The sequence below is a fragment of the Onthophagus taurus genome, unplaced genomic scaffold, assembly GCF_036711975.1.
Source record: "Onthophagus taurus isolate NC unplaced genomic scaffold, IU_Otau_3.0 ScKx7SY_15, whole genome shotgun sequence".
NCBI lineage: Eukaryota > Metazoa > Arthropoda > Insecta > Coleoptera > Scarabaeidae > Onthophagus > Onthophagus taurus.
This window is the reverse complement of record NW_027248940.1, coordinates 3657834-3673791: the sequence shown is the minus strand read 5'-3', so window position 1 is coordinate 3673791 and position 15958 is coordinate 3657834. Positions and strand designations below refer to the sequence as shown.

At 28.7% G+C, this 15958-nt stretch overlaps 1 protein-coding gene across 12 annotated transcripts in view; it reads right to left on the bottom strand.

Annotated features, from left to right (window-relative positions):
- The window catches only part of LOC111415282 (uncharacterized), a 210467-nt gene that overhangs the window by 38699 nt on the left and 155810 nt on the right, over window positions 1–15958 (bottom strand). For 5 of the 12 annotated variants that reach the window (XM_071201002.1, XM_071201007.1, XM_071201003.1 and 2 more), the window contains 5 exons: window positions 11342–11495; window positions 10160–10327; window positions 9755–9919; window positions 5180–5508; window positions 4839–5099 (listed from right to left, as the gene is read on the bottom strand). In XM_071201002.1, coding sequence (XP_071057103.1) covers window positions 4839–5099; window positions 5180–5508; window positions 9755–9919; window positions 10160–10327; window positions 11342–11495 — 1077 coding nt within the window. Of the gene's footprint in view, window positions 1–4838; window positions 5100–5179; window positions 5509–9754; window positions 9920–10159; window positions 10352–11341; window positions 11496–15958 lie in introns of all 12 variants that reach the window. The other 7 variants (XM_071201006.1, XM_071201008.1, XM_071201010.1 and 4 more) reach the window with 5 other exon arrangements.

Sequence of the window (15958 nt, the reverse complement as noted above, 5' to 3'; positions counted from 1 at the left end):
CTAAAAAGACAACAAAATTAATATAAAAATCATAAATATATGCAACCAACATCACAGTATGCGTATTGCAATACGAGATTTGCGTATTTGGTTGCATACTTACAATGATATTGAATCAAGATGGTATGATACCTAATTATTCTAATAAATTAACTAAGAATAAAGTTGCTTAAATTAAGAACCTAAGACATAAATGATTTTGATATCAAATTAAAGCCGAAGTTTCTAATTTAAGTCACCATACAATGATGTTAAAAAATTTTGCCCCATCTTTTTCATTTTTGACTTATATAATCAATAATGTAAAAAGCGACAAATTTAAGTAAAAATTGATGATTTTCAAAAAATCGTTGAGGTATTATTTTTGGTATTGAAGAAATGATTTTGATACCAAATTAAAGCACAAACTTTCTAATTTAAGATATCATATAATAATATTAAAACATTTCTTCCTATCTTTTAAACTTTTGATTTATAGCCAATAACGTAAAAAAAAACAAATTTAAATATTAAGAAAAATTGATGATTTTCAAAAAATCGTTGGGAGCTTATTTTTGGAATTGAAGAAATAAGTTTGATACCAAATTAAAGCCCAAAGTTTCTACTTTAAGATACAGTATAACGAAATTAAAAAAATTTCTTAGGAACTGTTTCATTTTTGATTTATAGCCAATAAGATAAAAACCTAATTTAGTTATTCTTCTAAATTTATTTCCTAAAACTTTTCTTTATCAAACTTAAACGTTTTTATACCTAATTCGAAAATAGAGACTTTCAGCTTCATTTTAAGATATAACTCATTTTTGAACTCATCATAACCAGGTAGAAGTGATTTTTTTATTTTTTACTATTTTCTGACAATGCATAAATGAACTGGTTCAGCTTCTAAATTTATTTCCTAAAATTTTTCTATATCAAACCTAAACATTTTTATACCTAATTCAAAAATAGAGACTCTCAGCTTCATTTTAAGATAAAACTCATTTCTGAACTCAACATAATAAGGAAGAGGTGATTCTTTTAATTTTTACTATTCTCTGGCAATGCATAAATCAACTGGTTCATCTTCTAAATTTATTTCCTAAAATTTTTCTTTATCAAACCTAAACATTTTTAGACCTCATTCAAAAATAGAGACTCTCAGCTTCATTTTAAGATATAACTCATTTCTGAACTCATCATTATAAGGTAAAGGTGATTCTTTTAATTTTTACTATTCTCTGGTAATGCATAAATCAACTGATTCATCTTCTAAATTTATTTCCTCAAATTTTTCTTTATCAAACCTAAACATTATTATACCTAATTCAAAAATAGAGACTCTCAGCTTCATTTTAAGATATAACTCATTTCTGGACTCAACATAACAAGGTAGAGACGATTTTTTTAATTTCTACTCTTTTCTGACAATGCATAAATGAACTGGTTCATCTTCTAAATTTATTTCCTAAAATTTTGCTATATCAAACCTAAACATTTTTATACCTAATTCAAAAATAGAGACTCTCAGCTTCATTTTAAGATAAAACTCATTTCTAAACTCATTATAACAAGGTAGAAGTGATTTTTTTAATTTTTACTATTTTCTGACAATACATAAATGAACTGGTTCATCTTCTAAATTTATTTCCTATAATTTTTCTATATCAAACCTAAACATTTTTATACCCAATTCAAAAATAGAGACTTTCAGCTTCATTTTAAGATATAACTCATTTTTGAACTCATCATAATAAGGCAGAGATGATTCTTTTAATTTTTACTCTTTTCTGACAATCCATAAATGAACTGGTTCATCTTCTAAATTTATTTTCTGAAATTTGTCTATATCAAACCTAACCATTTTTATACCTCATTCAAAAATAGAGACTTTCAGCTTCATTTTAAGATATAACTCATTTTTGAACTCATCATAATAAGGAAGAGGTGATTTTTTTAATTTTTACTCCTTTCTGACAATGCATAAATGAACTGGTTCATCTTCTAAATTTATTTCCTAAAATTTGTCTATATCAATCCTAAACATTTTTACACCTCATTCAAAAATAGAGACTCTCAGCTTCATTTTAAGATATAACTTATTTCTGAACTCATCATAATTAGGCAGAGGTGATTCCTTTAATTTTTACTATTTTCATACAATGCATAAATGAACTGGTTCATCTTCTAAATTTATTTTCTAAAATTTTTCTGTATCAAACTTAAACATTTTTATACCTCAATCAAAAATAGAAACTCTTAGCTTCATTTCGAGATATAACTCATTTCTGAACTCAACACAACAAGGTTGAGGTGATTCTTTTAATTTTTACTATTTTCTGATATTCCATAAATGAACTGGTTCATCTTCTAAATCTATTTCCTAAAATTTTTCTACATCAAACCTAAACATTTTTAAACCTCAATCAAAAATAGAGACGCTCAGCTTCATTTTAAGATATAACTCATTTCGGAACTCATCATAATAAGGCAGAGGTGATTCTTTTAATTTTTACTGCTTTCTGACAATGCATAAATGAAGTAGTTCATCTTCTAAATTTATTTCCTAAAATTTTTCTATATCAAACCTAAACATGTTTATACCCAATTCAAAAATAGAGACTTCCAGCTTCATTTTAAGATGTAACTTATTTCTGATCTCATCATAACAAGGTACAAGTGATTGTTTTAATTTTTACTCTTTTCTGACAATGCATAAATCAACTGGTTCATCTTCTAAATTTATTTCCTAAAATTTTGCTATATCAAACCTAAACATTTTTATACTTAATTCAAAAATAGAGACTCTCAGCTTCATTTTAAGATATAACTCATTTCTGAACTCATCATAATAAGGCAGAGCTGATTTTTTTAATTTTTACTACTTGCTAACAATGCATAAATGAACTGGTTCATCTTCTAAATTTATTTCCTAAAATTTTTCTATATCAAACCTAAATATTTTTACACCTCATTCAAAAATAGAGACTCTCAGCTTCATTTTAAGATATAACTCATTTCTGAACTCATCATAATAAGGCGGAGGCGATTCTTTTAATTTTTACTATTTTCTGATAATCCATAATTGAACTGGTTTATCTTCTAAATTTATTTCCTAAAATTTTTCTATATCAAACCTAAATATTCTTACACCTTATTCAAAAATAGAGACTCTCAGCTTCATTTTAAGATATAACTCATTTCTGAACTCATCATAATAAGGCAGAGCTGATTTTTTTAATTTTTACTATTTGCTAACAATGCATAAATGAACTGGTTCATCTTCTAAATTTATTTCCTAAAATTTTTCTATATCAAACCTAAATATTTTTACACCTCATTCAAAAATAGAGACTCTCAGCTTCATTTTAAGATATAACTCATTTCTGAACTCATCATAATAAGGCGGAGGCGATTCTTTTAATTTTTACTATTTTCTGATAATCCATAATTGAACTGGTTTATCTTCTAAATTTATTTCCTAAAATTTTTCTATATCAAACCTAAATATTCTTACACCTTATTCAAAAATAGAGACTCTCAGCTTCATTTTAAGATATAACTCATTTCTGAACTCATCATAATAAGGCAGAGCTGATTTTTTTAATTTTTACTATTTTCTAACAATGCATAAATGAACTGGTTCATCTTCTAAACTTATTTCCTAAAATGTTTCTATATCTAAGCTAAACATTTTTATACCTAATTCAAAAATAGAAACTCTCAGCTTCATTTTAAGATATAACTCATTTCTGAACTCATCATAATAAGGCAGAGGTGATTCTTTTAATTTTTACTCCTTTCTGACAATGCATAAATGAACTGGTTCATCTTCTAAAATTATTTCCTATAATTTTTCTATATCAAACCTAAACACTTTTATACCTAATTCAAAAATAGAGACTTTCAGCTTCATTTTAAGATATAACTTATTTTTGAACTCATCATAATAAGGAAGAGGTGATTTTTTTAATTTTTACTATTTTTTGACAATGCATAAATGAACTGGTTCATCTTCTAAACTTATTTCCTATAATTTTTCTATATCAAACCTAAATATTTTTACACCTCATTCAAAAATAGAGACTCTCAGCTTCATTTTAAGATATAACTCATTTCTGAACTCATCATAATAAGGCAGAGCTGATTTTTTTAATTTTTACTATTTTCTAACAATGCATAAATGAACTGGTTCATCTTCTAAATTTATTTCCTAAAATTTTTCTATATCTAAGCTAAACATTTTTATACCTAATTCAAAAATAGAAACTCTCTGCTTCATTTTAAGATATAACTCGTTTCTGATCTCATCATAATAAGGCAGAGGTGATTGTTTTAATTTTTACTTCTTTCTGACAATGCATAAATGAACTGGTTCATCTTCTAAATTTATTTCCTAACATTTTTCTATATCAAACCTAAACATTTTTATACCGAATTCAAAAATAGAGACTCTCAGCTTCATTTTAAGATATAACTCATTTCTGAACTCATCATAATAAGGTAAATGTGATTCTTTTAATTTTTACTACATCTTCTAAATTTATTTCTTACAATTTTTCTATATGAAACCTAAACATTTTTATACCTCATTCATAAATAGAGACTTTCAGCTTCATTTTAAGATATAACTCATTTCTGAACTCATCATGATAAGGTAGATGTGATTCTACCTGAACTGGTTCATCTTGTAAATTTATTTCCTAAAATTTTTCTATATCAAACTTAAACATTTTTATACCTAATTCAAAAATAGAGAGTCTCAGCTTCATTCTAAGATAAAACACATTTCTGAACTCATCATAACAAGGTCGAGGTGCAAGAACGCAATTGAAAGTTGCATCCCAGATTGAACTCACTTGTGTCATTGCTAGTCTAAGAGCAGCTTCCGCTTGCGATCTAAGCAAAGCTTCCGCTTGCTGGTGCATCCTGAGCGCGTCCTGTTGTTGTCCCTGTTGCGTCCCAGACATGTCCATGAGCGAGTTGCGTGCCGCGTCCATGCTACGGATGCTGTCCATGGCGCGCATCGCGTTCATGGACATGGAGAGCGTCTCGTTTGTAATCGGTGGCGTTGAGGGGTTACTCGAATTAGTCACCTGATTCGCCTGCGAATAAAAATCCTTCAGTTTAAATCTATATTTTCCAACCCTCGTTGAGCGGATCGGAGCAAGCAAAAGAAATGTTTCTTTTAGATCCTTACTTGTGTCACCCCTAATCGCATCGCTAAATTGGCAATGTTGGCAATGTTCGCCGCGGTCGAAGTGTCCGTCCCCAAGCCGGGGGGCACCGCGCCTTGATTCACCATCGTCGCTAATGCAGCCATTCGATTCGCGTTCTGAATCTGCTCCTCGACGTTGTATTGGAACCTTTCACCGTTATTACTTCTTAACATATCCCCCAACTTCGTATTGCAATTATTATTGTTATTGTTTAAGCCGCCGGTTTCCGAACCAGCTGATGATAACCTGCCGTTACCAGAGGAGCTGTCGCTATGGGCGCTGGGAGATGGGCACATCGGACTTGCACTCGCTAAAAAAGAACAAAAATTGCTCAGATATACAGTGTGTTAATTAATTATCATACCCGACGTCATCATTGGAAGTATGCAACCAATATCGCAAATTGCTTATTGCAATACCAATAGTGTGATATTGGTTGCATACTTGCAATGATGACGGCGGGTACACAGTTAAATGTCTAGATTAAGTTAAAATCGAATTTACTACAATTAATGAGCTCAGTACGATTTTTTTACTTAAATTAAATTATAATAGAAATTGCAATATTTTAGAAATAATAAAGTATTATATATTATTTTAAAAAGGATACTTTTAGCTTTAATTTGGTGTATAAATCATTTTATAATATTTATATTTAAGCCCAACGAGATTGCTTAAAGTTAACGATTTCTCTACTTAGATTAAATTATAGTCGAAATTGCAAAAATTTATTTGGGCTAAATTTAAAGTTATACATATAATAAAGTTTTAAAAAGGACACTTTTAGCTTTAATTTGGTATATAACTCATTTTATAATTTTTATATTTAAGTCTAACGCGATTGTTCAAAGTTTACGATTTTTTTTACTTAAATCAAATTATAATCAAAATTGTAACATTTTAGAAAAAAATGTTTTTGAGCTAAATTTAAAATTAAATTACAAAGTATTATATATCATTTTAAAGAGGATACTTTTAGCTTTAGTTTGGTGCATAACTCATTTTATAATTTTTATATTTAAGCCCAACGGGATAGTTTAAAGTTTACGATTTTTCTACTTAGATTAAATTATAATCAAAATTGCAAAAATTTTTTTGGGCTAAATTTAAAGTTGAGTAATAAAGTATTATATATCATTTTGAAGAGTATACTATTAGCTGTAATTTGGTGTATACCTCATTTTATAATATTCATATTTATGCATAACGTGATTATTGAAAAATTAACCATGTTTACTAAATCGAAATTGCAACATCTTAGATCAAATTTTTTTTGATCTAAAAAGAAAATTAACTAATAATATGTTATATATCATTTTAAAGAGGATACTTTTAGCTGTAATTTGGTGTATAACTCACTTCTTAATTTTAATATTTAAGCTCAGCGCGACTTTTTAAACAATTTTAGTTACATTTTAGGGGCATTCCAAAAAAATATAATAACCAAGGACTGTAGAATCTAACCACACCTCAGCCATACTAAAAGTCGATTTAGAATGCATTATACCCTATTCGAATCCTTATTAATTAAGCTTTATTTTAAGATATATCACAACGAGATATTTGAATCCACCAAGAAGTTACTAAGGGAAATGTAATTGTCATATTGTCCATTTTTACATATTCTATGCAAGATGATTTTAGCGGAACAACTAGTCATATTAAAATGAGTCATATCTCAATGAAATTCTTACATTCTAAGCTTTCTTTTAAGATATCACACATTAAAATATTTGAATTTGTTAAAAAATTACTAAAGGAAATAATAAATTCATTTTGGTAATTTTTTCCCAACTCTAAACAACCAAACCTTAACCATACTAAAAGTCGATTTAGAATGCATCATACCCTATTCAAATCCTTATTAATTAAGCTTTATTTTCAGATATATCACAACGAGATATTTGAATTCACCAAGAAGTTACTAAGGGAAATGTAATTTACATATTGTCCATTTTTACATATTCTAAGCAACATCATTTTAGCGGAACAACAAGTCATATTAAAATGTGTCATGTCTGAATCGAATTCTTACGTTTTAAGCTTTCTTTTAAGATATCACACTTCAAAATATTTGAATTTGTTAAAAAGTTACAAAAGGAAGTAATCAATTTTGGTAATTTTCTCTAAACAACCAAACCTTAGCCATACTAAAAGTCGATTTAGAATGCATCATACCCTATTCGAATCCTTATTAATTAAGCTTTATTTTAAGATATATCACAATAAGATATTTGAATTCACCAAGAAGTTACTAAGGGAAATGTAATTGTCATATTGTCCATTTTTACATATTCTAAGCGACATCATTTTAGCGGAACAACTAGTCATATTAAAATGAGTCATTTCTCAATCGAATTCTTACATACTAAGCTTTCTTTTAAGATATATCACAACAAGATATTTGAATTTACCAAGAAGTTACTAAGGGAAATGTAATTTTCATATTGTCCATTTTTACATATTCTAAGCGACATCATTTTAGCGGAACAACTAGTCATATTAAAATGAGTCATATCTCAAACGAATTCTTACATACTAAGCTTTCTTTTAAGATATCACACTTCAAAATATTTGAATTTGTTAAAAAGTTACAAAAGGAAGTAATAAATTTTGGTAATTTTCTCCCAACTCTAAACAACCAAACGTTAACCATACTAAAAGTCGATTTAGAATGCATCATACCCTATTCGAATCCTTATTGATTAAGCTTTCTTTTAAGATATAACACAACTAGATATTTGAATTCATTAAGAAGTTACTAAGGGAAATGTAATTTTCATATTGTCCATTTTTACATATTCTAAGCAACATCATTTTAGCGGTACAACTAGTCATATTAGAAGGAGTCATATCTCAATCGAATTCTTACATACTAAGCTTCCTTTTAAGATATCACACTTTAAAATATTTGCAATTGTTAAGAAGTTACTAAAAGAAGTAAAAATTCATTTTGGTAGTTTTCTTCCAATTCTAAACAACCAAACCTTAACCATACTAAAAGTCGATTTAGAATGCATCATACCCTATTCGAATCCTTATTAATTAAGCTTTATTTTAAGATATATCACAATAAGATATTTGAATTCACCAAGAAGTTACTAACGGAAATGTAATTTACATATTGTCCATTTTTACATATTCTAAGCAACATCATTTTAGCGGAACAACTAGTCATATTAGAAGGAGTCATATCTCAATCGAATTCTTACGTTTTAAGCTTTCTTTTAAGATGCCACATTTTAAAATATTTGAATTTACCAAGAAGTTACTAAGGGAAATGTAATTGTCATATTGTCCATTTTTACATATTCTAAGCGACATCATTTTAGTGGAACAACTAGTCATATTAAAATGAGTCATATCTCAAACGAATTCTTACATACTAAGCTTTCTTTTAAGATATCACACTTCAAAATATTTGAATTTGTTAAAAAGTTACAAAAGGAAGTAATAAATTTTGGTAATTTTCTCCCAACTCTAAACAACCAAACGTTAGCCATACTAAAAGTAGATTTAGAATGCATCATACCCTATTCGAATCCTTATTGATTAAGCTTTCTTTTAAGATATATCACAACAAGAGATTTGAATTCACTAAGAAGTTACTAAGGGAAATGCAATTTTCATATTGTCCATTTTTACATATTCTAAGCAACATCATTTTAGCGGAACAACTAGTCATATTAAAATGAGTCATATCTCAATCAAATTCTTACATTCTAAGCTTTCTTTTAAGATATCACACTTTAAAATATTTGAATTTGTTAAAAAATTACTAAAGGAAATAATAAATTCATTTTGATAATTTTTTCCCAACTCTAAACAACCAAACCTTAACCATACTAAAAGTCGATTTAGAATGCATCATACCCTATTCGAATCCTTATTAATTAAGCTTTATTTTAAGATATATCACAACGAGATATTTGAATTCACCAAGAAGTTACTAAGGGAAATGTAATTTACATATTGTCCATTTTTACATATTCTAAGCGACATCATTTTAGCGGAACAACTAGTCATATTAAAATGAGTCATTTCTCAATCGAATTCTTACATACTAAGCTTTCTTTTAAGATATCACACTTCAAAATATTTGAATTTGTTAAAAAGTTACAAAAGGAAGTAATAAATTTTGGTAATTTTCTCTCAACTCTAAACAACCAAACGTTAGCCATACTAAAAGTAGATTTAGAATGCATCATACCCTGTTCGAATCCTTATTGATTAAGCTTTCTTTTAAGATATATGACAACAAGAGATTTGAATTCACTAAGAAGTTACTAAGGGAAATGTAATTGTCATATTGTCCATTTTTATACAATCTAAGCAACGTCATTTTAGCGGTACAACTAGTCATATTAAAACGAGTCATATCTCAATCGAATTCTTACATTCTAAGCTTTCTTTTGAGATATCACACTTTAAAGTATTTGAATTTGTTAATAATAAATTTTGGTAATTTTCTCCTAACTCTAGACAGATATAACCCATTAAAATAGTGTTATTTTAATGGGTTTCACATAATATATTTTTTTGGCTTAATTACGTACAATTTGCAGCCATTCCCGGTAAACCCAAGAGACTCCCTCCTGAAGAAACGGCAGCCAGTAAGTTTTCTCGTTCCCTTCGTTCCGCCGCCGCTCTCGATAAGACGTATTGGGCGGCAAATTGGTGTTTTGGATCCATCCTCATATGCTCCATGTGTGTTAAAAGTCCTGACGAAAGAAATCTTTTTAAATCCATCCTTGTTTCTTTTTACAAAATGAATCATGAAGATTTTGGTGCATTTCCAAAAAAGAGATTATCATAAAAAAAGGATAGAGATTTTAAACATGATCCCTTTGATGTTGCACAAAAAACGAAAACATGCTCTTACCTGTATCCTTTTTTTAAATGTTGGTGATTTTTTTAAAATAATGTATAAATAAAAAAATAGTTTGGCAATAAAATCTTACCTGATTCGTGGGTGAAAACGGCTTGGCAAACCGAACAGGGCCACATCCTTAGCGGACTACTTAGCTGGGACGTTTCCGGGTGGCAGGCCAGGTGCTTCCTTAAGGAACCCTCGTTCACGTAGTGTTTTCCACAAACGGGACACGGATGGTTCGCGGTCCGCCTTTTCGCTAAATAGGGATCGATTGCGTCAACAGAAAAAGGGAAAGAAAGGTCAAGCGAAGCACCCAAGGATCTCTTTTGATTTAATTCTTTTTAACAAAGCACCATTTAAACGAGAAATAGAACCAAAACCTCACTAATTTTTAATTCTAAGTAACCCAGAAAATAATAAAAAACAAGAAGAACAAATTAATTAATAAAAGAAGCTATTTTAGTGTTAAATTTGGTGTGGGAAAAAGGGTAACCGCATAAAAAAGCTTAAATAAATAATTAAAAATAATTATAAATAATCAACATAAATAAAGACATGCATTAATGGAACAAATTAAAAAAATATTAATAAATAAGCCCCCTTTTTTTGGATCAAATCTTTTCTTAACTAGATAACTTTGAATAGGAATCCAAGAAAATGATAAAAAGGGTTGAGTCTTATTGTTTCGTGGAGAGACAGAAAAAAATTTGGGGTTGGAAGCTCCCCAAAAGACGTAAGTATTGAAAGCTCGAGCTTTTTGCCAGCTAATCGATGGAAAAAAGGGACCTCTTTCGGTTTTTAAGTGCTTCTCGACTTAGATTGATGATTTATAGATGAAAAAAGGACCAAAAAAAATAATTAAGGATCCAAATCAAGAAAGAAAAAAAAATTTTGGATAAAATCAACAAAAAAAAAATAAAGTATAACAAAAAGATTTGGTTTCACGTACCTTTTGGGGGGCAGCGATTCTCGGATTGTCGTAGGCTCGAGCAAACATCTAATTTTCAATTTTTTTTTCTTTTTTATATTTATATTTTATAGTGGAAAAATTTCGGAAATGACCAAAATCCCAAAAAAAAAAACAACATAAATGTTCAACGTAAAAATAATAAAAAAAGGGGGCCTTATTTTTTTCGGTTAGTCTGGGGGGAATAATAATAATAATAGGGGTTGAGACAGCAATAAATAAATACACAAAAATAAAATACGACTACACCAAATTAATGAAAAATCCGTTTCGCCTACGAAAAACTCTTTTGTAAATACTTACTGGCAACACCTGAGGCGTTCGGATCTTTATGCGTGTGCTTCATATGTTCCATGAGGGCTTCGCCCCCGAGGAACATCTTGTGGCAGAGGGGACACGACGTAGCATTCGGACCGCCGATCAGGGCTGCGTGTTGCTGCAAACGACCAAGACACTGCTGACAAATAATCTCGTTAATTGGCACGCTCAATCAAACCAAATGCCGAGTGTTTTTTAATTAAGAAAACGTTCGGCTGTTCTATTTTCAATGTTTCTCTTTTTGTTATAAGTCTTTCCTTCTATGTTGGATGATATTTTCGGCCTGCTTCGATTTGGTTTGATTGATTTGACTGATACGACAAATCAGGTATACCAGATAGAGCCAAAGATTTACTAAATTCTTTTTGTTTTCGTGTTGTTTGTGTGTATTTTGATCAGGTTTTTTTTTTTGAAGATTTTAGCTTGTCTTTACTTATTAAAATATAACACTTCACAATTAAGTAACCGCACCTCATCGATACTAAAAATCGAATTAGACTGCATCATACCACATTCCAATCCTTATTGATTAAGCTTTCTCTTAAGATATAACACAAAAAGATATTTGAATTCACCAAGAAGTTACTAAGGGAAATGTAATTGTCATATTATCCATTTTTATACAATCTAAGCAACGTCGTTTTAGCGGTACAACTAGTCGTATTAAAATGAGTCATATCTCAATCGAATTCTTACGGTTTAAGCTTTCTTTTAAGATATGACACTTCAAAATATTCGAATTTATTAAGAAGTTATTAAAGGAAGTAAAGAATTCATTTTGGTAACTTTTTCCCAACTCTAAACAACCACACCTCAGCTATACTAAAACTAAACTTAAAACGCATCATATACCATTCGAATCCTTATTAATTAAGCTTTCTTTTAAGATATAACACAACAAAATATTTAAATTGAGGAAAAAGTTACTAAGGGAAATGTAATTTTCATATTGTCCATTTTTATATAATCTAAGCAACATCATTTTAGGGGTACAACTAATCATATTAAAATGAGTCATATCTCAATCGAATTCTTACGTTTTAAGCTTTATTTTAAGATATCACACTTCAAAATATTTGAATTTGTAAAGAAGTTACTACAAGAAATGTAATTTTCATATTGTCCATTTTTATCTAATCTAAGCAACACCACTTTGGCGGTACAACTAGTCGTATTAAAATGAGTTATATCTCAATTGAATCTCATTTTATACATTCTTTTAAGATATCAAACTTCAAAATATTTGAAATTGTTAAGAAGTTACTAAAGGAAGTAATAAATTCATTTTGGTAATTTTCTCCCAACTTTAAAGAACCAGACCTAAGCCATACTAAAAGTCGATTTAAAATGCATCATACTCTATTCGAATCCTTATTGATTAAGCTTTCTTTTAAGATATAACACAAAAAGATATTTGAATTCACCAAAAAGTTAGTAAGGGAAATATAATGTTCCTATTGTGCATTTTTATATAATCTAAGCAACATCATTTTAACGAAACAACTAGTCATATTAAAATGAGTCATATCTCAATCGAATTCTTACGTTTTAAGCTTTCTTTTAAAATACCACATTTTAAAATATTTGAATTTCCCAAGAAGTTACTAAAGGAAGTAATAAATTTTGGTAATTTTCTCCCAACTCTAAACAACCAAACCTTAGCCATACTAAAAGTCGATTTAGAATGCATCATATCCTATTCGAATCCTTATTGATTAAGCTTTCTTTTAAGATATAACACAAAAAGATATTTGAATTCACCAAAAAGTTAGTAAGGGAAATATAATGTTCCTATTGTGCATTTTTATATAATCTAAGCAACATCATTTTAACGAAACAACTAGTCATATTAAAATGAGTCATATCTCAATCGAATTCTTACGTTTTAAGCTTTCTTTTAAAATACCACATTTTAAAATATTTGAATTTGCCAAGAAGTTACTAAAGGAAGTAATAAATTCATTTTGGTAATTTTCTCCCAACTTTAAAGAACCAGACCTCAGCCATACTAAAAGTCGTTTTAGAATGCATCATATCCTATTGGAATCCTTATTCATTAAGCTTTCTTTTAAGATATAACAAAATAAAATATTTGAATTTACCACGAAGTTACTAAGGGAAATGTAATTGTCGTATTGTCCATTTTTATATAATCTAAGCAACATCATTTTAACGGAACAACTAATCATATTAAAATGAGTCATATCTCAACTGAATTCTTACGTATTAAGCTTTCTTTTAAGATATCGCACTTCAAAATATTTGAATTTACTAAGAAGTTATTAAAGGAAGTAATAAATTCATTTTGGTAATTTTTTCCCAACCCTAAACAACCAAATTTCAACCATACTAAAAGTCGATTTAGAATACATCATATCCTATTTGTATCCTTATTGATTAAGCTTTCTTTTAAGATATAACACAAAAAGATATTTGAATTCACCAAGAAGTTACTAAGCGAAATGTAATTGTCGTATTATCCATTTTTATACAGTCTAAGCAACGTCGTTTTAGCTGTACAACTAGTCATATTAAAATGAGTCATATCTCAATCGAATTCTTACGTTTTAAGCTTTCTTTTATGATATCATACTTTAAAGTATTTAAATTTGTTAAGAAATTACTAAAGGAAGTAATAAATTCATTTTGGTAATTTTCTCTCAACTTTAAAGAACCAGACCTTAGCCATACTAAAAGTCGATTTAGAATGCATCCTACCCTATTCGATTCCTTGTTGATTAAGCTTTCTTTTAAGATATATCACAACAAGATATTTGAATTCGCCAAGAAGTTACTAAGGGAAATGTAATTGTCATATTGTCCATTTTTATATAATCTAAGCAACGTCATTTTGGCGGAACAACTAGTCATATTAAAATGAGTCATATCTCAATTGAATTCTTACGTTTTAAGCTTTCTTTTAAGATATCACACTTCAACATATTTGAATTTGCTAAGAAGTTACAAAAGGAAGTAATAAATTTTGGTAATTTTCTCCCAACTCTAAACAACCAGACCTCACCCGTACTAAAAGTCAATTTAGAATGCATCATGTATTATTTTATATTAAAATATATATATATATAATTTTTAATATACAGTGTGTTAATTAATTATCGTACCCGACGTCATCAATGCAAGTATGCAACCAATATCACAGTTGAAATCGCACAATACGCAAATCGCGTAGTGCAATAAAAATACTGTGATATTGGTTGCATATGTTATAACGATATATACGTTTTAAAGAGGACACTTTTAGCTTTAATTTTTTAATTTTAATATTTAAGCCTTGCGCGATTTTTTGTAATTGCGTTAATGAAAAACATTAATAATTTTAGCAGCATTAAACATAACGTCGAAAATAAACATAAATTTATCCGGGATCCTGTCGTTGGGCGAAACGAGTAGACACGCTCTCGCTGCCACTGGAAATAAATATATAATGCTCTCTTAGACTTTTGCTCTAAAATGCATAAAATTCGAGAAAAATGCCAAAAATTGAAAATTAGATGAAATCGTGGTTTGACTCTTAATGTTGGTAGACTGCAGGATGTGAAACGTTTTAGAAAAAAAGTTTTAATATAAAAGTTGTGGCAAATTATATTCTTGACAATATTGCTCTCTTAGACTTTTGCTATAAAATGCATAAAAATCGAGGAAAATGATAAAAAGTAAAAATTAGATGAAATCGTGGTTTTGTCTTAATGTTGGTAGAGTACAGGATATGGAACGTTTTAGAAAAAAAGTTTTAATATAAAAGTTGTGGCAAATTATATTCTTGACAATATTGCTCTCTTAGACTTTTGCTCTAAAATGCATAAAAATCGAGAAAAATGCCAAAAAGTGAAAATTAGATGAAATCGTTGTTTTCTCTTTATGTTGGTAGAGTGCGGGATATGGAACATTTTAGAAAAAAAGTTTTAATATAAAAGTTATAGCAAATTATATTCTTGACAATATTGCTCTTTTAGACTTTTGCTCTAAAATGCATAAAATTCGAGAAAAGTGCCAAAAAGTGAAAATTAGATGAAATCATGGTTTTCTCTTAATGTTGGTAGGGTGCAGGATATGGAACGTTTTAGAAAAAAAGTTTTAATATAAAAGTTGTAGCAAATTATATTGTTAACAAAATTGCTCTCTTAGACTTTTGCTGTAAAATGCATAAAAATCGAGAAAAATGCCAAAAAGTGAAAATTAGATGAAATCGTGGTTTTGTCTTTATGTTGGTAGAGTGCGGGATATGGAACGTTTTAGAAAAAAAGTTTTAATATAAAAGTTGTGGCAAATTATATTCTTAACAATATTGCTCTTTTAGAGTTTTGCTCTAAAATGCATAAAAATCGAGAAAAATGCCAAAAAGTGAAAATTAGATGAAATCGTTGTTTTCTCTTTATGTTGGTAGAGTGCGGGATATGGAACGTTTTAGAAAAAAAGTTTTAATATAAAAGTTGTGGCAAATTATATTGTTAACAAAATTGCTCTCTTAGACTTTTGCTGTAAAATGCATAAAAATCGAGAAAAATGCCAAAAAGTGAAAATTAGATGAAATCGTGGTTTTGTCTTTATGTTGGTAGAGTGCGGGATATGGAACGTTTTAGA